Raw genomic sequence first — 25,723 nt, 5'->3', positions numbered from 1 at the left:
ATGTAGGATTATCCATCTTGTCTCTAACTTGTTGCACTTGTCAAGGGAGCCCTCCTCAATCAACTTGAGGCTGCCAACCCTTGCATTTCTACTATTTTTTTTCAACAGAAAATTTCATAGTTAAATTTTGTAAGTCCCATAAAACATACTCCAACTCTTGGAGTCATTGAATTCTAAGAACCATGTACCACCCTACTAACACCAACACATGTACCTCCACTGTGAAGGTGGTACCCTGGATTATAACCTGGACCCCAATGCACTTCCTTTCACTGGGAATAACGTCACCACTTGCAACCCTTACTCTAACATTTTCAGTAAGGTTAAGTGGCAATTCACCTTCTCTAACACTGTTAGATCCATAAAGTTGTGAGTAGATCCAGTGTCAATTAAAATGTTCATCCATTGAGCCCCAATTTTTCCCATCACCCTTATAGTTTTTGGGTTTTGAGAACCTATTAAAGCATGTAGGGATATTTTAGGATTTCCAAGGTTATCATTTCCAGCTACTACCCCATTCTTCCTCCTCCTCGGTTGAAAGATCCTTAATAAAACTGTCACTTTCCTTTTCCATCAGGACTTCTTCTATAAGGTAAAACCTAGAGTTCTAGAATTTATTTCCAGGGCTCCATTTTGCATCACAATAATAACATAGGCCATTTTCTTCACATTCTTTCATTTGGTGTTGGTTTATTTTTTTGATCTAGAGGTTGAATTTGGGTATGCTTTTGTTGGTTTCTCCCAAGGGTAGGCTCAATTTTTTAAGTATTTCTGGGTCTAGTGAACAGACAAGTTTAAATTTGTGGTGTCTCTTAGAAATATTCAAATTTTTCTCTTGTATCTTGGCTAGACTATAGGTAGTGGTCAAACTTGGTTGGTTAAACATTTTCACATGTAGTCTAATATCATCACGCAACCCACTAAGGAAACAACTCAGTTTATATTGGTCAAATGACCTCCTTAGGCCTCAACCTATTAAATAGTGTTTCAAACCATTCTTTATACTTTTTTACAGTCTCATTCTACTTTAACTGAGTAAAAGATTCAATGGGGTTATATTATGCATTTGGTCCAAATTTGACCAACAATGTCGTAATAAAGTAGTCCTAGTAAGCCATTTGTCCTAACTCCCTAAGATCTTGAAGCTAAGTTAGGGCTATTCCCTCCATGTGAAATGATGTTAACTTTAATTTATGTTGTGGCAGGGTATTGTGAAAAGCAAGAAACTGGTGTACCTTATAGATCTAACAAGTTGGATCCTCTCCATAGAAGACTAAAGTCCAGAAACACTGTCCTTGTCTACACCTTTCCTCCATTCCTTGAGTTGGCTTCCTCCTCCTTAGTATGGACATCTAGTGTTGACACCATTAAGTGTGATTTCTCCTCTATAGCACAACTATTAAACCTGAAAGTTGCTGGACAATGGAGTCAGTATGCCTTTTTAGGGCAAGCATCTCTGTTTCCAAGTTGTTATATTGGTCATCTATTGCTTTCTTTAGGGCATTGAGCCCATTTTATAACTGAGTTAGTCTAGTACCCTTTGCCATGGATTGTAAATTTGTAAAATCAGATATCGGTGTCTCTCTGATACCACTTTTATAACACATTAGGTATTTGAGAAAAGAATATAGATACGCTCTCTTCGAGGGGAGCTCCAATTTTTTTTAGGGGGGCAATGGGAGAAAAGAAAGATAAGAAAGGTCTGCAACATTCCAAAATGATCACTATAGGACATTGCCTCCAGCAGATACATTATCAGGTACACTAATAGAAACAAACCTAAGGCCATAAGCCTGTAACATAAAGCGTAGAGCCAGTTCAAAATTAAAGACTTAAATAAAGTAGATTGGACATTAACTACCTACCCATGTAGCGACTACAGACTAAAAAAGTAAATAACTAAATGACTTGAAATCTAACTTGAGGACCATCAGTCCGGCCCGACTTGCATGCCACTAGCTTAGTTGAAGTTAACTCAAGTACACTGAAACCCTTGGTTCCCTAATTGACAACCACTAAGACCACCGGTATCAATTTCTACCCCATTGTGCAAGTAGATCTCTCACCTCCACCCTCTCGGTTGCAACGCAATCCATCATTGAAAGGCACTAGGTTTCACAGACGTCATCGTGAGCTGCCAAACATCTACCCAAACCCACAACAATAACCAACAGTCGTAGTCTCCATTCACAACCAACAACTCGTGCCTAGCCGTGAGCCACCATGGAAACGACTAAGCTAGAGCCACTCTGTTCTTGAATCGATAACCAACCCCTTTGTGCACCGCCTATCACTGCAACCAACCTTGGCCAGCCACCAAGAAGCACCTCAGCAACACTGCGCACTACTCGTTGCACCCCTTCTTCACAACCAACAATCATCAACACATGATATAAACCCATCAACAACTCTTGTTTCTATGATAAAAATAGAGCAAAACGCATGTCTCCTCCCTCTGTCACCATGCTCACCTTCGTCCACCACTCCTCAATTTTTGGTATAACCCTATCTCTTTAGAGCAAAGAACACTATGTTTATGTGATTAAATAATGTTGTGTTTTGGGTGTATAAGCAGAGAAATATCAATGTTTGAAATTATGAAATCATGAGCTTACTTTGTCAATGGGCTTATTGTGAATATTGGCTGGACAAAGCTATATGTATTAAGTATATTATGTGGATGAAGTTGTAAATAGAGTGTGCGTTTTGAATGGATTTTATGTTGAATTTAGGTGTGAATGAGTAGGATACAACGATATTTTTGGTTGGTTATATAAGGTAGACAAATTTAATATATGATAAATGTATTAGGTATGAATGAAGGTTGTGAGACTATATGGTTGTATGGTGGATCTATGTTGAAATTGAATGACAAATGAAGTGAGTATGAGTTCTTTGGGTTGGTTGCATGCATTGGGCAGATTTCAAGTTAAATCCTTGGCTTCACTTGTACTTGATATTTGAGCATGTGAGTTGTTTATAATTGCTTGATTATACTTAATCTTGCACCATTCTACCTAATTGAATTATATTGAAATGTTTTATAGAGTTTGGATTGAGATGGATCATTTTGAACTATTGGGATTAAATAATGGAAATATAAGTGAAGTTTGAAAAGTATGATGATTGTGTCGGTTTCTAAATAATGGACAAATTCGTATGTGCATATTGAATGTAATATGTATAGATGAAATTTATATGACTATATGTTTGGGATGTTATGAAGCCATGAGTGAAGCTTATAAAGCTTGGTGATTATGCTTGTATTGGAGTATAAATGGTATGGACGTATCTTATATATTGATGGTGTGTTGTTGGTTGGCTTTCATGGATCAAGGAAGGCCATGATTTGAGCTTGTAGGCCTATGTAACTATGGTAGTTTGGTGTATGTAAAGTTAAATATAGTATGGATAGATTTATGATTTTGACGTCATGTGATTGTGTTAGTTTGTTGTATGTTGATTTAAGTTATATATGGATTAATATGTTTATGAGATTCAATGGTGTTGTAACTGAATGTTTGGGTACAGAAAAATAGGGAAACATGCATTTGTGTTGGGTCATGATTTGGAAATGAGTAATTGTCAAGAGACTTATGGATTTAGGTGAAGTGTTCATGAATGTTGACTGGACAGATTTGAGTATGTGAGTGTGTTATGCATGAACAATGGTTGTCTGACGTATTTGTGTTAGGTTTAAGTGATAAAATGAATAGAGTATTTGTGCCTTTTTGCTCATTGATTTTTGGGTGGCGAGTTTACAAGAGAATGATGGATGTAGCTTCTTTTTTAAGCTTGTAACAAGTCAATATTGATAGTTATACATGCAGTACATGAGAATAACATTGATAAAAGTTCTGTTTAGAAAGAAAAGAATGGAAGTTATGCAGATGGGTAAAGTTGAAGTCAAATTACAAATGGTCAAAAAAATTATAGGAGTTATTGTGTAATTAGTAAAAAGTCCAAGGTTCATTCAGCAAAAAGTCTTTAAGATATTAGAAAGGTTATTTTTAGTTTTTAACAAAACTTTTTCAATGCTGAGTGCTAACATGATAATCATTACGCAAAAACAAGAACATGAAACACTCACCAGCAACAGTCTGTAAGTTAGCTTCTAATTTTCACTCGGATAAGATAAATATAATTATGTGTAAATGTCTCATGATCATTGTATATGTTTTATTTTGCTATAAGTTATCATATGTCATGTCATGATTAAATGTCATCGGTATGTATACATGCAAAGAAGCACAAGTCATGCATTGAAAGTTATTTTGTCAAGACCCCAAGTTATGATGGAGGATTATCCTAATAGAACTTTTTGTCTACTTTCGAGTGAGTAAATATGAAGTAGAATTCTCTAAATTAATGAAAAATAATCAACGATTTCGAATGGGATAGTAATGGTCCGAGAGCGAAGGTAAGAGGTTTCTTATTGGTGAGTGTGTTAGAATACTTATGGTGAAAGACATTTCTTGAAACTTAAATATTCTTGAGAGGAAGCTACAGACAGGCGTTACTCGTCAAGTGGTGAAGATAAAAAAATAGGTGCACATGGTTTATATAGGGGGTCATGAGGTACCATGAGCAAGAAGAATAAAAATACAATATTTTTTATGAAAGAAAATATGTTATGAAGTCATGAAATTCTCTAAATTTTTATAAAATAATCTAGATTAGAGAAAATTATAGTTTTATGAATGCAAGCTCATGTACATGCTTACATGCCCATGTTTACTATTAGTCACATTTATATTATTTCTGTTGTATGTTTGTGGCATAATTTATTTAGGTTTTGAAAAATCTTATCATAGTAGTTCCATTACCATTCCCGCCCCGAACTAGTATAAGTTGTGATAGGTCAAGAGCTATCAAGTCAAGATGAAGAAAAACGAACTGGATTAGATGAAATTGACTAAGAGGAATTCAGTTATGTTGGAATGATGCAACTATTGATGATATTTTTAGTTAACTTTTCGTTTATGTTGATGAAATTTGAGAACAATATTTGAGGGTGTTGTAACTAAGGAGTATGATACTCCAATAAAATGATTTAAGCTTTTTGTTATGTGTTTTATTTGATGGATTAGGAACAACTATGCTGTATTTTGAAGTTATGTATGAATTTGGAGATATTATTTTATTCTGGTACAATTTGTTCAATTGAGTTACTTTCTGTTATGATTTATTCAAAATACTAGAAACATGTTAGGTGCATTGCATGTTAACTGTCATGTACGAGGGCATGTAACCTAGTGTTGCATATCTCGACCATTCAATCTCCATCAAATCTCAAAAGGGGGTTAGGGGCGTGACATTTCAATATAGTTGTCATTAAAAGTTAACAACAGCGAGTAAGGCTCACATGGGTCTACGAAATAGTCAAATCGAGAAATGCTTTATTGTCATTGATTTTGTATGCCTTGCATGCATAATAATATGAAAATTTTCTTTTTTAATTAAGATAGGTGTGATGCACAACAACACTCTTTTTTTGAAAAAAGAAATACAAGTTTTTTAAAATCATATTTATTTAAACGATGGTTTGCACCTCGTGCTACGTTCAAGTTGTGTCAAATTAAATATGTGCCATATATACGAATCTTCTAATTATTCAACAGGTCAGACGCTTCTTTTTCAACTCATTAATTTTATATCAAATTTTGGATTGTAACAATAATGGTCAACTTAATTAATTAGATCAAGATATCAAATTCAAGCTGTGCTAACATCATGTGTTGTGTGTTCAGATTGTATCAAATCAAATTAGGGTCATATATGAAGGAACTCTCACTCGACCTATTTAATTAATAAAGCGAGACTTTCAACCCTAACTTAATGATTTCTTTTTAGGTTCACAAGTCATGTAAAAAATTGCCAAGTATAGTTGATTAGATCAGAATATAAATTTTCTTAGTAAAATATGTTAAAGGTACAATACACATGTTAAATGTCTATACGTTATAAGAACAATTCTGTTACATACAGTCAATTGCACATACTCCTTGTGCACTCCGCTGATATGGCAAAACTCGGTAGTTATTTTAAATTAAAAAAAAAAAAGTGACGCAACCAATCACGTCAGCTTGTGTGCAAAAGAGTACGCAAACGTGACTGCAAATAGAATTTAATTCCATTACTCGCCACCCCATATTATATATTAATATAAAAAAAATTATATTCGTAATGCTAGAATTACGACACTCTCGTTGGATCAAAATGAACTCTCTCACACATGAACAATGCATAATGCTATTCAAGTGTGAGAGGGTCCATTTAAATAATAGGAGACTTCCAACTTTATCAAGACTCAAATTTAATATATTTTTAAATAGTATTGTTACATTCACAAACGAATTACATAAAATTAATCTCACAAATTGATGTAGTTTTATCTAATTGGTTAGATCTATTTTACAATAAAAGTAACTTGATAACCTGACTAATCACATCAGTTTGGAAGATTATTTTTGTGTAATTCTTTTGTGGCTAGAGTATTTTCCATTCTTAAATTGTTCAATTGGCTAATTTGAATAATTTCTTATCTAATGTTGATGGAATACTCAATTATTATGAGATTTAGGTTACATTTGGGTAGTGAGATTATATCAGATATTCTGTAAATAATAATGAAAAATAGTAAAAAAATAATGATAAAATATTAAATAGTAATAAAAAGTAATAAAAAGTAGATAAAAAATAATGATAAAATAATAAATAATAATAGACTACCGAATATGTCCGAGAACAAGTGCTTTGAGATTTTCTTAAAAAACAAGTTCTTAAAGTATTTCACTATTTCTTCATTGACATCCTTAGGGGTGTTGATCTTTGTTCTGTTCTCACCACAAATAGATACCATCTTGCTCGATTATAGCGATTCTTCAGAACTTGGTAGAAAAATTTTGAATTCTTGTCGCTAGGGTACAATTATTGAATACGGAAATTTTGACTAAGGTAGGGTAATAATCTAGCCATCTAGGGTGGAAGAGGGGGTTGTCGTATTCAGTAGTTCTGAAGTTGTGAGATTAAGGTTTCATTTAGATGCTAAAATTATCTTAGATGATTTGAATTTATCTGTAAATAATAGTGAGTTAAGATATTTGACTGAGTTTTGTGAATTCTATTGAGATATGTTGAAATCTATACAATGTGTTTGAATCTATAAAAAGGTTGATATATGTTTAACATTTTTAAGAAAAATTAAAAAAATAATAGATCTCATCAATAATTAATTTATTATTGCAGTGATGGAATAATAATAAAAGACTCATCAATCAACAATGTTGAGTTAGGATTAAATAAAAAAAAAAGTGAGATTATTTCAGACGAAACTATCTCAGATGATCAGATATTAATTAGACGTTAGTTACTCGTCATTTTCTTGACTTTTTCCATGCATACAGTCTTTGCCGCAGGTAATTTGAATTTTATAGTCAATAATTAGTCTGCCAATTAAAAAGTAAACAACGGTCCTAATTGTTAATTTACAACTTTCTTTATTATCTATAAAAAAATTTTATAAAAATAAATTTATAAATTGATGTGATTTGATGTGATACGTTATATTATAAATATATTTTTATTATAAAATAGATTTAATGTATTATATAAAGTCATATCAATTTATTATTTTTTTATGACATCTGTTTGTGATTGTAACACTTTTCATTTTTTAATAAATAGAGTCGACCTCATTCTCTCTTTAAAAAAATTATATATTTACTAACTGAGTGTCTGAAATAGAAAAATAAGACTACTAAAAAGTAATATATACATATTTAATTTAACCAACATTAAATCTATCTGGTCTTTGCCAAAACAAATACAAATAAAATGTGCAAATTGAAATCAAATTCCAATTTTGACCAAAGACTTCGTTTGGAACTCCATTCCTCCTACGTTGGGAGGAGTTGCCACTTGTCAATCTCCATGGAAACATGCTTTAATTTTGGGAAAATTAGCTGCTTGTTGAATTTAATGCGTCAAAGCAAAAAATAATATAAAAACATAATAATAATAATAATAATAATAATAAATCAATTGGTCACGTTGTGGCCAAATTGACAACTTCTATCGTTGGATTTTTTAAATCGTTAGAAAATAGGATTTATATGTTTAGGACAGAAAGAGAGTACCCAAAAGGAATTATATTTTAAAAGTAATGAAAATAATAATATACACTCTTAAAATTGAAAATTTATTCCAGGTTGCACATTGCTATGGACATTATAAGTTCTTTATAGATGTGTCAAATGCCTAATTTGAAAGTTATTTTATAAACTAAATAGTTTAATGTGATTTATCAAATGTTTAAAATTATTTTTATTATAAAATTGATCTAATGTAGTATACTAAATCACATTAGTATATAAATTTTTTTTATGTAAAATTTCTGTGTAAACTTAACATTACTCAAGTAACAGATAGTTAACTTTCCGCATTGTTGAGAGAGAAATTCTGACCTCCGTCTAGAAAACTCACATCCTCTCATTCTAGTACTTTTTTTGTGTTTTATGTTGTTGTTTTGTTTTTTTAGTTATTTCAGGCCAAATAAGGGAAGAGTACCAGTTGGAGACCTTTCGGTGATCGGAGGACACCACGCGGCGATCTATCAGCCTATCGAACGCGACGTCCAAAGGAGTGGCGTGTCTCCTACACGCGTCGATTGAAGTCCGCGCATGGTCGCCACACGCCTCCATGCAGTTTTCTTTTTAGGTGCCACGCACGGCTCTACTAGATCTAGCGCCTCCGGCACCTCCATGATCATCTATCCAGTTTTGGCCTCGACTGGCGCGTGTCTTGGACACGCTCCTACAGCCTCTTTATGCAGTGTTTTCTCTGTTTTGTAGTGTTTCTTAGTGTTTGTAATTTGTTTCTCTGTTTTATGTTGATTAATAAAAGAAATCAGCTATTGAACTTAGTGTCCATAGCAGTAGAGTCTCGTTCCTCTTTTGGAAGGAGTCAGAGAGATAGTAATCCTCTTTGGGAGGATGAAGATAGTACTTCTCTTCTTTTAGAAGATGAGTCGTTTAGTTTAGTTTTTACAGAGCGTTCTTCTCTGTTAGGCGAGAGTTTATAAAAGTTAAGACAATATTTGTCACAAAGAAACTTGTGTGTGGGGGTGCCCAGAGCAAAGGCGTAGGTTGGCTTGTAATACGGGTTTTTCCCTGTATTGATAACTTACAGCTGTAACTTCGGTTTCATTGAATGAAATAAAGTCTATTTTCTAAAAAAAAAAAAAAACACTACTCGATTAAAAGTTTAGAAGGTATATTACAAATGAGATATAAGTTCAGGAAAAAGATTAGGCCTATTTTATGAAGAGTAATGCTATAGACACCATCCACTTTACTCAAATCTTCTCATCATTCCATGGCATTGTTTTAACTTTTAAGGGTATATTTTAGGTGTCAAATACATATCAACTTATCTCAAACTAGGGCTGTAAATGAACCAGTTTAACATTACTGGGTACTCGTCTGGCTAAACTCGAATCGAACTCGACTTGGATAAAAGAAAAAACTCGTCCATGAAAGCAAATATCCACTCGATTAGTAAATGATACATACCCTACAAAACTCGACTCGGCTTGGTTAAGGCTTATTAAGGCCCGCTGTTTATGCCCGAGTCGACTCGTTAACTCGATTTGATTAAAACTCGTTCATATATTGATAAATATATACATACACTTATATATATACATATATATATATATATTAACTAATAATATAAGCATAGCACTTTTATAATTAAATATATAATATGTAATCTAATTACTTATGTCTATATATTGAATATACTTTATAATTATATTTTATAATTTGTACAATAATTAATCGATAAGATTTAATAATTTCATATACTAGTATGTGGGAACTATATATGAAATATATATATCTATTATTATATTATGTGTATGTGTAAATAATTTATGTAGCCATATGATATATTGTTATTATGGATAAATATCAACTAGTTAAATATTAATTATTTATAAATTTTTAAAATATTATAATTCAATAGAGGTTCTACTTGTTAGTTGTACAAATTCAATATTTGATTTTTGATTTTTTGTTTTATCTAATTTATTAATTATTAAATCTTATTAAAAAAATAAAAAATAAACAATTCAAGCCGAGTTCGAGTATTTTGAGTTGAGTCGAGCTCGGCAAGCCAAAGACCTGCATGGCTCGGCTCGATTATAACCCTATCTCAAACTAATCATTGATGAGACTCACTACTTTTTAAACTTTTCATAAAAAGTTAAATATATCTTAACTTACTTTATTCATTCAAATATATATCTGAATTTATTTCATATATTTAAACACATCTCAATGAAATTCATAAAATATTACTATTTATAGATCAACACAAATCATCTGAGATCATCTTAGTATCCAAATATAAGCTTATGATTAGAAACTATTTGTTATATTTTACTTATGATCTGATTATTTGATGCCACATCAAAGAATATTGGAAGGATGATAGTAAAAATGATGATAAAGAGATTTTTTTTTTTAATGAAATTGTGACTTGATTTAGCCTAATTTGGATAGTGAGGCATTTTCAGGTATTTGGAGAACAAAAATTCTACTCACAACTGCCCTAGGGAACCCCGCGACATTGCGTTTGACGTGGCTCTTCCCTCGAAGACAGAAGGAGTCTTGGTGGCCTCCATCCCCATTTGACCAGTGGAGAGCTGGAGAGTACACGAGAAGGATCGAGAAGTGGATAGAGCTCTAGAAGAGGATGAGGTTATACGAACTAGGATCTCTGCTGCCATTTCTGCTCGTGTTTGCCCGTAACATAGCTCCAGTTAATCAGAGGTGGAACCATCATGGACTCAACGGCGTCAACTTTCGGGGACTTTGCCGGGATCTACACCCGGGTCCGATGAGTCTCTTGCATTGGAGAGAGAAAGGAAAGCCCTGAGCTCGACTAAACACGAACCGACCTTGCCCATTGGACACTCTTTGGGCACCATACGATCTGTTGCAGACTCCATTTTCTTTGGATTCTTAAAAAGTGCAAAAATTACATTGTTCTTAAGGTAAATAAAACTTTTGAAATAGCTATTAGACATGAAAAATCATTTGCATTGAATTAGGCAAGCTGTTAAGTAAAGTCAAATTTACTTATAACTGTAGATGAAGCAAATGTATACTTTATTATTTCTTTATTAGAACACACTCTCACCTCTTTATATTTTCTTATGCAACCATTTTATTTCCCCCAAAAATTTTTCCTACTTTTCACTTCTTGCTTCTTCAAGAAACGTAGTGACCCTATCAAAACCCACATGTTGTCACTATCTGGGACGGCTCAGTATAAATAGAGGTCTATTGTAAAATTTAAGTGAGTTATTGATAATTATAATACAATAAAATATAAATTATTATATAAAATAATTTTAAATTTTTTAATAAAATAAAATTTTATTTAAAATATTTAAATAAAGTGTTTTTGAATTTATATTTAATATAACAATGTAAAATGAGGTCTTAATGCAAATTTTTTTATCTCAAATTAGGAAGATCTTAAAAAAATTAAAATATAAATAATTCATTGTATTAAATATTAGATTTACTATTATGAGGCCTTGCAAATATTAAAAAATATAAAAATTATTTTAAATTTTATTTAGTGAAATGATTTAAATTTTTAAGAAAAAAATTAAAAAATACTTCATTTTTATTTTTTGAAGTCTTAATAAGATGGGGACTTAGACAATAGTCTAAATAGTCTTACCATTGAGCCGATCCTGGTTACTGTAAACCAAATGTACTATGCCTGGGAAAAATTAGTGACGGAGTTGTTAGATATATGATTCTGTTTTATGAATTATTTAATTAGAATATAATTATTAATTAATATATAATTTATAATGATAAAATTTAAATTTAAATTTATATTATTTTATTATTATATAATGTATAAATTGATAAATTAATTTGAGATAAATTTCTTGACTATTCCAATAGAATGTTCTGAGAAAATGAAACAGAACCATACTTCACGCCGATCATCGGAAATAATTGAACATAGACTACGACAACACCTGGATTTAAACGAAGCTTGAAGAATAAAACTTCTCATCGCTATTCACGCCGGCGAGTTTCTCCGATTGATGTATTCATGAGTTGTCTCTCTGGTCTCCGTGCTTTCTGGGAGAAGAGATTGAGAGCCTGCAGCCGAACAGCCGGTGAGGACGCAGCAGACGACGACGCTGTTGCCGACTCCTGGGACCTCTTCTTCGAGTTCCGTGTCCTGCAAATCGCCACCAATGCCTTCTCTGAACTTAATAAGCTCGGTCACGGAGGCTTCGGTCCCGTATACAAGGTAGTTTGAGAAACCCACAATCTATCTCTCTCTCTCTCTAGTTTTGTAGAAAGAGAAAGCTTTTAAAAAATATATGGTCCCTTTTATTTTTTAATTACGTCGGGTAACCTCTCTAAGGCAGGACAGCTCGATGTAGAGTAAATCCCGATCTGTGCACCGCAATTTCGGAAGTTTTCCTACACGGAACTTGCTCGACAAAAATAACTCAATGAAATCTATCCTCATTCCCATTGTACTCTATTCTTATTGATGATCAGGGTTTCTGCACCTAAGGTTCCCATCAATATCATTTTCTTTTCTCCTTTCTCTTAATTTTTTTTCTTCAAAAGCTCTCTACGAAGCTCTATCCTGGTCTTTTTGTACCTTTCCCTTTAATGGAATCAATCCAAAAGCTTGAATATGTTATATACTAATCAACAGTGTATACCATTGTCCTCGTTCCTCTCTGTTATGTTTTGATGCGTGTTCGTTGATACGTTCATTAATTTGTTATTCACTAATGTTTGCCTATTTCGTGTAGGGCTTGATGCCAAGTGGCCAACAAATAGCTGTGAAGAAGTTATCAGTAGATTCAAGACAGGGGCTGAGAGAATTCACCAATGAGGTGAAACTGTTACTAAAAACTCAGCACAAGAACTTGGTCACGTTATTGGGTTGTTGCGCAGAAGGACCTGAGAAGATGCTTGTTTACGAATATCTTCCTAACAAAACCCTTGATTACTTTCTCTTTGGTAAAAATTCCTGTCCGTTTAGAGATTAATATATTTTGCCAATTGATTTGTGTATATTGAATATCAATTACATTCTGTGGTCACCATTAGAAGGGGTGGGTTTTGTCTATTCTTGCGTGTTTGGGAAAGGGGATGGAGGGAATGAGGAGGAATACAGCTAAACTGGTGAAAACTTTTTCAGATAAAAGCAAGTCTGCATCCCGGGATTGGACGACGCGATTTCGGATAGCAACAGGTGTTGCAAGAGGTCTTCTCTATCTACATGAAGAAGCGCCAGAAAGGATCATTCATAGAGACATCAAAGCTAGTAATATATTGCTGGACGAGAATTTGAACCCAAAAATTTCAGATTTTGGCTTGGCAAGGCTATTTCCTGGGGAAGACACTCATGTAAATACATTTAGGATTTCTGGTACTCAGTGAGTAGATTCTGCAATTCAACTCTACTTATTTGCATCTTGTTCTTAATTTGTTGTCTTCTGCTTCAGTTGATATTACTCAATGTTTAGAATTAATTTGCTAACGTTAGTAGCTTGGTCAAATGAATAAAAAAATAAACCTTCTCGTTGAATGCAGTGGTTACATGGCCCCTGAATATGCAATGCATGGATACTTGTCCATGAAGACAGATGTTTTCAGTTATGGAATTTTGGTGTTAGAGATTGTTAGTGGCAGAAAGAACCACGATGGACAGCTTGGTGCAGAGAAGGCAGACCTTCTGAGCTATGTAAGTTTCTTCTTTTGAGAGCTTTGATGCAAATATTACACAAAATACCTAATATGAGGTACTGGGTGTAAGGGATCCCCTTCACCCACCATCACCTCTGGCAAGCCGTAGAAAGGGGGAATCTCCCCCTTCACTGCTACCAGCACAGAGGCTGCATTGGTGTGGCTAGTGGCCTTGCAGGGGGTGAGTTGGGGTTTACCTTTTGCCCCAGCCCATCTTTTAGTTTTTAGAAAAATTTGGTTTCTTTTTTTGGTTTTTTATTTTTATTCTTTTATTTTGTAGTTTATCTGGTCTTTGAGTGTGTGAGTTTAGTGGTTGACTTGGTATGTTCCACATGAATTTTCACCATAAGTTTGTATAGGGGATGCGAATGTGAAAATACCCTTAGCAGCACTCTTCTATAATTGTAACCTTCCGCTCCATATGTTTTAAGATCATGCCAATATTAGCAAAATTACTGAATGTTTTCTAGAGATATGCGTGCAGCTGCCAAGCACAATAGGGCATGTTTGGATGCTTAAAGTATATCAAGATTTGTGAATAATAGCGAAATGATTTGAGTAAAGATGTTTTATTGGTTTTTAGAACATGTAGAGAAAAAATTGAATAAATTTTTTTTAAAAATAAGTATTGTATTGGAGTTTGTGAAAGTGAATAGATAAAGTTAAAAAGTTGTTTGATTATAATTTCTTAAGATTATTTTTATTTTAAAGTTTGTAAAAATTGTATTGACTTTTATGTTTAAGTAATGATTAGGTAATGTTTAAATGAAAAGTTTAAAATTTGAAATAGAGATTGAGTGGTGCTTGGTAATGAAGTTATGACAATAGTTGGGGATTTTGGGAACGTTTGGTGTTACCCAAACATGCCCGTACATGTTCTCAATTCATCATTATAACTTTTTCAAATTCCAACACAAAATATAATAAATAATTCAACTTTTTCAAATTCTAAAATAATAATAATATTAAAAAATAATATTCTAACAATATTTTATCATCTCAACTCAACTCAACTCAACTCAGTTCAATATCTAAACGCAACCTTAATTCATCTTTATTAAGTATTCTGACCTATTAAAAAAAAATATCATTCTTAAGTTTTCTGAAAAGGAAGACCCTTTGGCATTTATGACAAGCCTCAATCCTTTTTGGTATTGCCTTGAAGTTCTTGAAGTTCTTGGCATTCATTCTCTCTTTAAAAAAATTATATATTTACTATCTGAAAGTCTGAAATAGAAAAATAAGACTACTAAAAAGTAATATATATACATATTTAATTTAACCAACATTAAATCTATCTGGTCTTTGCCAAAACAAATACAAATAAAATGTCCAAATTGAAATCAAATTCCAATTTTGACCAAAGACTTCGTTTGGAACTCTATTCCTCCTACATTGGGAGGAGTTGCCACTTGTCAATCTCCATGGAAACATGCTTTAATTATGGGAAAATTAGCTGCTTGTTGAATTTAATGCGTCAAAGCAAAAAATAATATAAAAACATAAAAATAATAATAAAAAAAATCAATTGGTCACGTTGTGGCCAAATTGACAACTTCTATCGTTGGATTTTTTAAATCGTTAGAAAATAGGATTTATATGTTTAGGACAGAAAGAGAGTACCCAAAAGGAATTATATTTTAAAAGTAATGAAAATAATAATATACACTCTTAAAATTGAAAATTTATTCCAGGTTGCACATTGCTATGGACATTATAAGTTCTTTATAGATGTGTCAAATGCCTAACTTGAAAGTTATTTTATAAACGAAATAGTTTAATGTGATTTATCAAATGTTTAAAATTATTTTTATTATAAAATTGATCTAACGTAGTATACTAAATCACATTAGTATATAAATTTTTTTTATGTAAAATCTCTGTGTAAACTTAACACTACTCAATTAACAGATAGTTAACTTTCCGCATTGTTGAGAGAGAAACTTTGACCTCCATCTAGAAAACTCACCAAAAAAATCGAAACACCTCTGAGATGAGGAACAAGCTGAGTAAAGAGAGGTTGGAGATGGCCTCAACCACATGGTATCAGTTATGGAATAGGAGAAATGTTCTCATTTTTAAAAACCAGTTTATGCATCCTGGTATTCTAGCGAGGCAAGTTTAGGCCAAACTATCTCTATTTAAGGAAACCAATAAGATTAGTTCAAAGAGTGTAGCAGATTCTATTGAGAGAGGTTTCGACCTGAAGTGGAAGCCGCCTGCTTGGCATTATGTCAAAGTGAACTTTGATGCATCCTTTCAAAAAGAAGAGGGAAGGATGGGTTTGGGTGTTATCATCAGAGATTCAATCGACAGGTACAAGCAGTGGTGACAGGCCCAAAGGATCATATCTCCTCAGCTGCCCAAGCTGAAAGTGTTGCTCTTCTTAGAGCTATGGATCTTTGCATAGAACTTGGCTTCAACCAAGTTAGTTTTGAAGGGGATGCTAAGGCAATAGTGGATGCAATAAACTCCAAAGGTGAAGACAACTCGTGGATTGGCCAAATGATAGAGGATATGCAACTGCTAATGAGAAGGAATCAAGCTTGTGAGGTTTGTTCAAAGAACAGTAAACAAAGTTGCGCATATGGCAGCCAAATTAGCAATTAGGGATAGCTATGAAAAGGCTTGGCTCAAGGATGGCCCTCCCGAGGTCTTGAATGTAGCACTGGGAGAGGCAGCCTTGTGTGATGTATTGTTACATGTTTAATGAATTAGTTTCTCCTTTTAAAAAAAACTAATAATTCAAGCATAGCACTTTTATAATTAAATATATAATATGTAATGTAATTATTTATGTCTATATATTGAATATACTTCATAACTATATTTTATAATTTGTACAATAATTAGTCGATAAGATTTAATAATTTCATATACTAGTATGTGGGAACTATATATGAAATATATATATATGCTATTATATTATGTGTATGTATAAATAATTTATGTAGCCATATAATATACTATTATTAAGGATTAATATCAACTAGTTAAATATTAATTATTTATAAATTTTTAAAATCTTATAATTCAATAGAGGTTCTACTTGTTAGTTGTACAAATTCAATATTTGATTTTTTATTTTTTTATTTATCTAATTTATTAATTATTAAATCTTATTAAAAAAATAAAAAATAAACAACTCAAGTCGAGCTCGAGTTGGAAGTTTAGCTTACCGAGTAGAGCTTGAACAAATAATAAATAAAAATTTTGAGCTCGAGTATTTTGAGTCGAGGCGAGCTCGGCAAGTCAAAGGCTTGCATGACTCAACTTGATTACAGCCCTATCTCAAACTAATCATTGATGAGACTCACTACCTTTTTAACTTTTCATGAAAAGTTAGTTATATCTTAACTTACTTTATTCATTCAAATATATATTTCAATTTATTTCATACATTTAAACACACCTTAATTAAATTCATAAAATACTATTATTTATACATCAACATAAATCATATGAGATCGCCTTAACACCCAAACACAGTCTTATGATTAGAAACTATTTGTTATATTCTACTTATGAACCAATTATTTGATTCCACATCAAAGAATATTGGAAGGATGATAGTAAAAATGATGATAAATAGATTTTTTTTAATGAAATTGTGACTTGATTTAATTTTAATAATTATGCAATATATGGAAAATAGGAGTAGTGTGACAAGTTCATTTGAGTCATTTGACAAGTAAACAAGGTTATGTAATTTTAGGAACGCGTATCCGGAGGTTGACTAGGATAAGTTTAGTAGAACGTCACAAATCATCACCAACAGATAGTTTGAATTTTTATTTTTTTTGTTCACGTTTAATAATGTCTATATATTTTAGGTAATTTTTTTTATTTTTTTATTTCAATCACTTAAATAAGAATTATTAATTAGATCCACAAAGGATTAAAAGGATTAAAAAAAAGGTAAATTCATAATCTGATTTGATGTACTGTATTTGATTGTAAAGTTCTTTTCACTATAAAATAGACTTGATGTATAATTTCAAATCACGACAATTTGTCAATTTATTTTTATGAAATTATTTTATGAATGAAGCAATTTCCCATAAGTTATTATTCTGTGAAAAACATTAATAAATTATTAAAATACGTCATATTAAATAGGCCTGTGCAGAAAACATTAGGACCCGGCCCGTCCGTATGGCCCGATCCAACCCGACCAAAATAGCGGGTTGAAGTAGCTTGCGGGTCGAACCTGCTGAAACCGATATAAAGACCAAAAAAGGGGTAGTTCTTCTCCATCGTTGAAACTTGAAGTTCACTCACTTAAAATAAAAACTCAGAAACCCTAGCCTCCAACAAGAACAACGCTGCCATCTCTAGACTCTGCGACCTCTGCAGCTTCCATTACCGGGCTCTAAGTCGCCATCAAGAACAACATCGACATCGAGTCTGTGCTCGAGAAATTGCACATAAGTGGTGTCGGCTCCTCCACTAAGGATCACGCTACTGAAGTTTCTTCTTCTTCTTCTTCTTCTTCCTCCGATGGGTTTGTGGTCGAAAACGTTTCGGGGGGTGAGAGATGAGATTATAAGGGGATTTGTATAGGGATTCGCAATGAGGCATCAGATTCACTAACGGCTTTTGTTACTTTAATTTGGTTTTGGTTACCAACATTGCAGGGGTAGGAGACATCATGTGGGTGAGCATTAAAGGATCGAACACTGGGGTTTGATTTTCCCAGCGCATTTTTTTTTTTTTTTGTAATTCCCCCTTATTTTAGCTTGCTTTCCCAGCTTCGATTTTCCTTTATTTTTCCTAGAAAATTTGAAGTGATGGGGTGAGGATACTTTCAAGTTGTCTGTAATAGTGGGCATTGGTTAAATTTGAAAATTCAGGAAAGGGATTGTGCATTTATCCATGAATTCTCGAGAAAATGTGCTCTATTTGTATTGGCTGATGTTGGGTTTTGATCAGATTGTATAGGGATAATGGGATTTGTAAGGTTTTTTTTTAATCTGTTTGTACACGATTCAGGTTACCATTACCTGGTTCCAATCTCGGGTCGGGTCGGCCCATAACGGATTGGGCCGCTTTTAAGTCGGGTCGATCCAAAACATGGAGCGGGTTGGTCGGGTTGCAGCCCTAATATTAAATAACATAATTGAAGATGATAAAGTCTAGACTAAACAACATTTATCAAACAATTATTGATTTGAGAATATTGATTTTGCCTTATTTTTTTAAATAACATTTGCCTATTGTTGATGGTACTTGCTTGTTTACCATAGTAATGATATACTTATAATTCTTGTTTACCTTTTATTGAATAATTAGGACTGGTTTGGGAAGTGAGATAAGATAAAAATTTTGTGAATAGTAGTTAGATAGTTTGTGAATAATAATAAGATAATTTACGTTTAGTATTTTTTAGATTTTAGGAAAGAATAGAGAAAAAGTTGAATAAAAAATAGAAACTCTACTCGCAGCTGGGGTTGGGGAACCCCGTGAACATGTCTATCCACGTGTAAAAATGAAACTGAGCATTTCATTGAATTCGGCTAGGTTGAAATGCAGCAAGCTTTGGAAATCCATAGAGATTGATTTCATCTTCTTCTTCTCCTACCCCACAAAGAACCACAAAGATCGGGTACCTCTCATCTTTTTCTTCTCATCTTCTATTTTGATTTTTTTTTTTGCATCTTCTCATATGAAACGTAGCACTCCCTTTCGTATAACCATGAAATAGATTCAAACGAAACACGAAGATAGGGACTTCTCATCTACTAGTTCGCATCTTCTGAAATCTTATTCGTCTTCACTATTTTTCGACCAAGTCGGGCCCCATTTCTTCGTCTATGCTATATACGATATATGCATATATATATATATATATACATGACCTTACGTATTACATAAAATTTTAATTTAGATGTTTCCTCGACTGATCAATCAGATCTATCATACATTACCCAAATCCAAAGTATTTAAATGATGAAAAATACTATTTGTACTTAAAAAAAAGTTCTAAAAAATTTATTTCTTTATATGTCAGTTATTAATATGCTAGAAATTATGAAATTTGAAATTCAAAATTTGAATTTAAAAATAAAATCGACAACATAAATTTTATAAGTAAAAATATAAATAAAAATTATAAGTATATATAACACTACTTAAAAGTAAAGTCAAATTCACTTATAACCATAGATGAAGTAAATGTATACTTTATTATTTCTTCAAAATATTCTCTCTCCTCTTGATATTTTCTTACGCAACCATTTTCTTTCGCTCAATTTTTTTTTTTTCCTACTTTTCACTTCTCTACTTCTACAAGAAACGCACGTTGAACCTCGAATTCCAATAGAATGTTATGGGGTTAATTGGATTTTTCCTCTTTCAAATTTTTACTTAATTCATAATGTACCTTTAAAATTATTAATTATGTTAAAATGAACTCTTAAACTTTTAAAACTTTTTAATTTACCATTCATCTACCAGTAATATTAAATCTAATAGAAATTTACTATAAAAATATAATTTTTATATAATTTATTATTATTAACCATATAAAATATAAATAATATATGCTATCAATTAATAATAAATCATTAATCATTAACCATATATAAAATTATTTTATATCTAAGTTGCAAGTAAGTTTGAATAATCTATATCTACAATAAAATTATTTGATATTTATTAATTATATGTAATTAATAAAAAAATTATTTAATAATTTATGATTTATTACAAATTGATAGTATATATTATTTTATATTTTATATAATTAATGATAATAAATTAGATAAAAATTATATCTTTACAGTAAATGCTATGTATATAAATAATACGTATAATCAATTTTTGTTAGATTTAATGCTGCTAATAGATAGAAAGAGAAATTGTGAAATTTTAAAAGTTTAAAAATGTATTTTGATATAATTAATAATTTTGAAAGTACGTTGTAAATTGAATACGAGGTAGCAAAGTGTCATATGTTCTGAGAAAAAAAAACAGAACCATTCTTCACGCCGATCATCGGAAATAATAGAACAGAGACTACGACAGCACCTGGCCTTTCCGTACGCGGATTGAAACGAAGCTTGAAGAATAAAGCTTCTCATCGCGATTCACCCCGGCTAGTTCCTCCGATTGATGTCTTCATGAGTTGTCTCTCTGGTCTCCGTGTTTTCTGGGAGAAGAGATTGAGAGCCTGCAGCCGAACAGCCGGTGAGAACGCAGCAGACGACGCTGTTGCCGACTCGTGGGACCTCTTCTTCGAGCTCCGTGTCCTGCAAATCGCCACCAATGCCTTCTCCGAACTTAATAAGCTCGGTCATGGAGGCTTCGGTCCCGTATACAAGGTAATTTGAGAAACCCAGAATCTCTCTCTCTCTCTCTCTCTCTCTCTCTCTAGTTTTGTAGAAAGAGAAAGCTTTTCAAAAATATATGGGTCCCTTTTTTTTGTTAAGAGGGAAAGTCTGGGTGGAATGATGTAAAGGATGAATGTTGTTGGGTGATTTTTCCTCTCAATGGTGGGAACTGTGTGCTCGACAAAAATAACTGTTTTTTTTTTTTTTTTTTTCTTTCTGGTAACCTCTCGAAGGCAGATCTTCAGATGTATCCTCCAGAGTAAACTCCGGTCCCGTGTACCCTCAAAAGTTTTCCAAAAATAACTCACTGAAATCTATCCTCATTCCCATTGTACTCTATTCTTATTGATGATCAGGCTTTCTGCACCTAAGGTTCCCATCAATATCATTTTCTTTTCTCCTTTTCTCTTCATTTTTTTTTTCAAAACCTCTCTACGAAGCTCTATCCTGGACTTTTTGTACCTTTCCCTTTAATGGAATCAATCCAAAAGCTTTAATATGTTATATACTAATCAACAGTGTATACCAATGTCCTCGTTCCTCTCTGTTATGTTTAGATGCGTGTTCGTTGATACGTTCGTTAATTTGTTATTCACTAATGTTTTGCCTATTTCGTGTAGGGCTTGATGCCAAGTGGCCAACAAATAGCTGTGAAGAAGTTATCATTAGATTCAAGACAGGGGCTCAGAGAATTCACTAATGAGGTGAAACTGTTACTAAAAACTCAGCACAAGAACTTGGTCACGTTATTGGGTTGTTGCGCAGAAGGGCCTGAGAAGATGCTTGTTTATGAATATCTTCCTAACAAAAGCCTTGATTACTTTCTCTTTGGTAAAAATCCCTGTCCGTTTACAGATTAATATATTTTGCCAATTGATTTGTGTATATTGAATATCAATTACATTCTGTGGTCACCATTAGAAGGGGTGGGTTTTGTCTATTCTTGCGTGTTTGGGAAGGGGGATGGAGAGAATGAGGAGGAATACAGCTAAACTGGTGAAAACTTTTTCAGATAAAAGCAAGTCTGCATCCCTGGATTGGACGACACGATTTCGGATAGTAACAGGTGTTGCAAGAGGTCTTCTCTATCTACATGAAGAAGCGCCAGAAAGGATCATTCATAGAGACATCAAAGCTAGTAATATATTGCTGGACGAGAATTTGAACCCAAAAATTTCAGATTTTGGCTTGGCAAGGCTATTTCCTGGGGAAGACACCCATGTAAATACATTTAGGATTTCCGGTACTCAGTGAGTAGATTCTGCAATTCAACTCTACTTATTTGCATCTTGTTCTTAATTTGTTGTCTTCTGCTTCAGTTGATATTACTCAATGTTTAGAATTAATTTGTTAACGTTAGTAGCTAGGTCAAAAGAATAAAAAAATAATCCTTCTCGTTGAATGCAGTGGTTACATGGCCCCTGAATATGCAATGCATGGATATTTGTCCGTGAAGACAGATGTTTTCAGTTATGGAATTTTGGTGTTAGAGATTGTTAGTGGCAGAAAGAACCACGATGGACAGCTTGGTGCAGAGAAGGCAGACCTTCTGAGCTATGTAAGTTTCTTCTTTTGAGAGCTTTGATGCAAATATTACACAAAATACCTGATATGAGAGGTACTGGGTGTAAGGGATCCCCTTCACCCACCATCACCTCTGGCAAGCCGTACAAAGGGGGAATCTCCCCCTTTGCTGCTACCTGTGCAGAAGCGCGCATTGGTGTGGCTAGTGGCCTTGCAGGGGGTGAGTTGGGGTTTACCTTTTGCCCCAGCCCATCTTTTAGTTTTTAGAAAAATTTGGTTTCTTTTCTTGGTTTTTTATTTTTATTGTTTTATTTTGTAGCTTATGTGGTCTTTGAGTGTGTGAGTTTAGTGGTTGACTTGGTATGTTCCACATAAATTTTCACCATAAGTTTGTATAGGGGATGCGAATGGTGAAGTACCCTTAGCAGCACTCTTCTATAATTGTAACCTTCCGTGCCATATGTTTTAAGATCGTGCCAATATTAGAAAAATTACTGAATGTTTTCTAAGATATGCATGCAGCTGCCAAGCACATTACGCCTTACAGACATGTTTGGATGCTTGAAGTATCTCAAGATTTGTGAATAGTAGTGAAATAGTTTGAGTGAAGATGTTTTATTGAGTTTTGGAACATGAGAAATAAAAAGTTGAATGAAAATATTTTTAAAAATAGGTATTGTATTGGAGTTTGTGAAAGTGAATAGATAAAGTTAAAAAGTTGTTTGAATATAATTTTTTAATATAATTTTTGTTTTGAAGTTTATAAAAGTTGTATTGGTTTTTGTGTTTAAGTAATGATTAGGTAATGATTAGATGAAAAGTTTAAAATTTGAAATAGAGATTGAGTGATGCTTGGGAATGAAGTTCTGACAATAGTTGGGAATTTTGGGAACGTTTGGTGTTACCCAGACATGCCCTTCTTCTCAATCTCTTACTCTTTTTAATCTATCTTTATTAAGTTTTCTGATCTATTAAAAAAATTATATATCTTTCTTAAGTTTTCTGAAAAGAAAGGCCCTTTGGCATTTATGACAAGCCTCAATCCTTTTTGGTATTGCCTTGAAGTTCTTGTGTATTGAGTCACCATTGTCAATTTCATCTTGTTTGTTGCCTCACGCTGGTCAATTCATTCTACCTTTTCTCCTTCTTTGCTATCTTATGTAGACATGGATGCTGCATCAAAAACGGAGGGCATTGGAATTAGTTGACCCAAGCTTAACCAAGTTCAATAATGATGAGGCAGCAATGTGCATTCAGCTAGGATTGTTATGTTGTCAACAAACTGTTGCTGAGAGACCCGACATGAGCACTGTTCATCTCATGCTTTCAAGTGACTCATTTACTTTGCCCAGACCGGGTAAGCCTGGAATTCAAGGCCGTGGAGGACGATGGACTACTACCACGGGGTCTACCTTCACTCGTACCAATGCTACTGCTAGCACAAATACCGGTTCTACCAAGGTTTCTGGAGGCAGTAGTATTGTGGAGGAGTTCTCTAGAAATTCTATCTCTGTTTCTTCCATTGACGAAGGAAGATGACCTGCATTTATATCCTGTATAGCGTAATTAGTTTTATTCATATCATGTAAAGATCTTTTTCCAATTTTCTGCTATTTCTTGTTCTATCTTTTGTGCATTAAAATCATCTCTGCCTCATCGATTACGGTTAGCAAATGGCATGGAGCATCTATTGAATCTTTTAGTTTTCTCGAGATCAAGCATTGGATCTCAACTACTGATCTATTTGTTGCAAGATATAGTCCCATAAAAAGCTTTGGCTAGCTGTCTGCTACAAATCCCTGATCAGGTGTTGAATCTTTGGGTGTTGCTAGGTATTTGCACATGTTTTCAACTCTACAAGTGCTGGTGACAGCAGCATGCGGGGCAGCACTTCGACTTGCGAAGGCACTTTGGTCGCACTCCGACCTGTGCCTATCCGCTTGATGCCATCATCTGGAGAGCTTCAAAACCAAATCCCGGTCAAATTTGTTGTTTGGGTTTGGTGATTATAGCACGTTAGTATCCGAGTTCCAACATGTTCTGTTGCAAGGGGGTTTCAGGTTCAAAACCCAAAAGTTGTTGAGGTTGTGTTTAGGATTGTGTTGGTGGCGACTACTCTTCCGTCTCCCGTTTTTCTTCTCTCGTTTTCGATGGCACCACAGTCGTAAACTGGTAGTTGATAGATAGAGTAAGCTGTTGGCCTGGGAAATACGCGTGGACCTCACTCGGGCATGCAGTTTTGAGTTAGTCAATGGTTGCCAGGTTGTTTTTGTCGTAGAGAGTGGTGGATTAGAAAAGAGTGGTTGAAGTATAGAGGTAGTTTACCTTTTGATGGTGCTTGACTAGGTTTTATAACTCAGATCTACTATTAAAAAAAATTATTATTTTTTATGTTGATTTTAGATTTATCTTTTTTTTTTTTTTAAAGTGAGTGCGGATTTATACATCCTAAGATTACAAATATTATTTTTTATTTTAATTATCCTAGTATTTTTTTTCTCTTTTCTCTGATTATTTTTGTATAACAAAGGTAGTTGGTTGCTATGATGCTATCCCCCACCGATACTCTAATATTTATTTAGAGTTTTGTTTTTTTTAAGAGGGAATATGCTTGTTTTTGTTTCGTTTTTAAATATGAGAGTTAGGTCTCATTTGTTTTTATAGATGAGATGAGATAAGTTGAGATTAAAGTTAAAAATTGAATAAAATATTGTTAGAATATATATTTTTAATATTATTTTTGTTTTGAGATTTGAAAAAATTAAATTATTTATTTTATTTTATAGGAATTTGAAAAAATTGTAGACTCGTGAATTTTGACATGAAAATGACACAAAATAATATGGTTATGGTCAATCTATAATATGAGATGAATCTGATTAATTATTAGTAATCGTTATATTTTGATCAATATGGAAGTGACGTTAATTTATATTCCGTGGTAATAACTTTGTTCAATGTAGTCACACAATACATAGTTTATAGTACTTCAAAGAATTGACTGCGTTTGAATGTTAAACTGAATTGAGTTGAGTTGAGTTGAAATGATAAACTATTGTT

The 25,723-nt window shown here is 33.0% G+C and overlaps 2 protein-coding genes across 3 annotated transcripts; both read left to right on the top strand.

Moving 5' to 3' along the window:
- The first annotated feature begins 12,077 nt into the window (after window positions 1-12,077).
- On the top strand, window positions 12,078-14,397 carry LOC121242614 (cysteine-rich receptor-like protein kinase 10). 2 transcript variants are annotated; one of them, XM_041140522.1, is made up of 4 exons: window positions 12,078-12,348; window positions 12,869-13,079; window positions 13,261-13,498; window positions 13,656-14,397. In XM_041140522.1, exons 1-4 carry the CDS (start codon window positions 12,145-12,147, stop codon window positions 13,822-13,824), a joined length of 822 nt encoding a protein of 273 aa, XP_040996456.1. In that variant the 5' UTR covers window positions 12,078-12,144; the 3' UTR covers window positions 13,825-14,397. The 2 variants fall into 2 exon arrangements, with proteins under 2 accessions (XP_040996456.1, XP_040996457.1); XM_041140523.1 differs by having other exon boundaries at window positions 13,261-13,491; window positions 13,656-13,797.
- A 6,352-nt stretch (window positions 14,398-20,749) lies between these two features.
- Window positions 20,750-24,286, top strand: LOC121242613 (cysteine-rich receptor-like protein kinase 10). The gene is made up of 5 exons (XM_041140521.1): window positions 20,750-21,130; window positions 21,760-21,970; window positions 22,152-22,389; window positions 22,547-22,697; window positions 23,828-24,286. The coding sequence occupies exons 1-5, from the start codon at window positions 20,930-20,932 to the stop codon at window positions 24,200-24,202; spliced, it is 1,176 nt and encodes a 391-aa protein (XP_040996455.1). The 5' UTR covers window positions 20,750-20,929; the 3' UTR covers window positions 24,203-24,286.
- The last annotated feature ends 1,437 nt before the right edge of the window (window positions 24,287-25,723 follow it).

This window comes from Juglans microcarpa x Juglans regia, chromosome 8D, assembly GCF_004785595.1.
Source record: "Juglans microcarpa x Juglans regia isolate MS1-56 chromosome 8D, Jm3101_v1.0, whole genome shotgun sequence".
NCBI classification, from domain to species: domain Eukaryota; kingdom Viridiplantae; phylum Streptophyta; class Magnoliopsida; order Fagales; family Juglandaceae; genus Juglans; species Juglans microcarpa x Juglans regia.
The sequence above is the reverse complement of the archived record's forward strand: the minus strand, read 5'-3'. Positions and strand labels throughout refer to the sequence as shown.

Bases quoted from the DNA above. Each gene is read 5' to 3' on its own strand.
- LOC121242613 (XM_041140521.1), top strand. From the start codon at position 20,930: ATGAGTTGTCTCTCTGGTCTCCGTGTTTTCTGGGAGAAGAGATTGAGA. The intron at 21,131-21,759 runs GTAATTTGAGAA...TATTTCGTGTAG, and splicing joins GCTTCGGTCCCGTATACAAG to GGCTTGATGCCAAGTGGCCA. The intron at 21,971-22,151 runs GTAAAAATCCCT...AAACTTTTTCAG, and splicing joins CCTTGATTACTTTCTCTTTG to ATAAAAGCAAGTCTGCATCC.
- LOC121242614 (XM_041140522.1), top strand. From the start codon at position 12,145: ATGAGTTGTCTCTCTGGTCTCCGTGCTTTCTGGGAGAAGAGATTGAGA. The intron at 12,349-12,868 runs GTAGTTTGAGAA...TATTTCGTGTAG, and splicing joins GCTTCGGTCCCGTATACAAG to GGCTTGATGCCAAGTGGCCA. The intron at 13,499-13,655 runs GTGAGTAGATTC...CGTTGAATGCAG, and splicing joins TTTAGGATTTCTGGTACTCA to TGGTTACATGGCCCCTGAAT.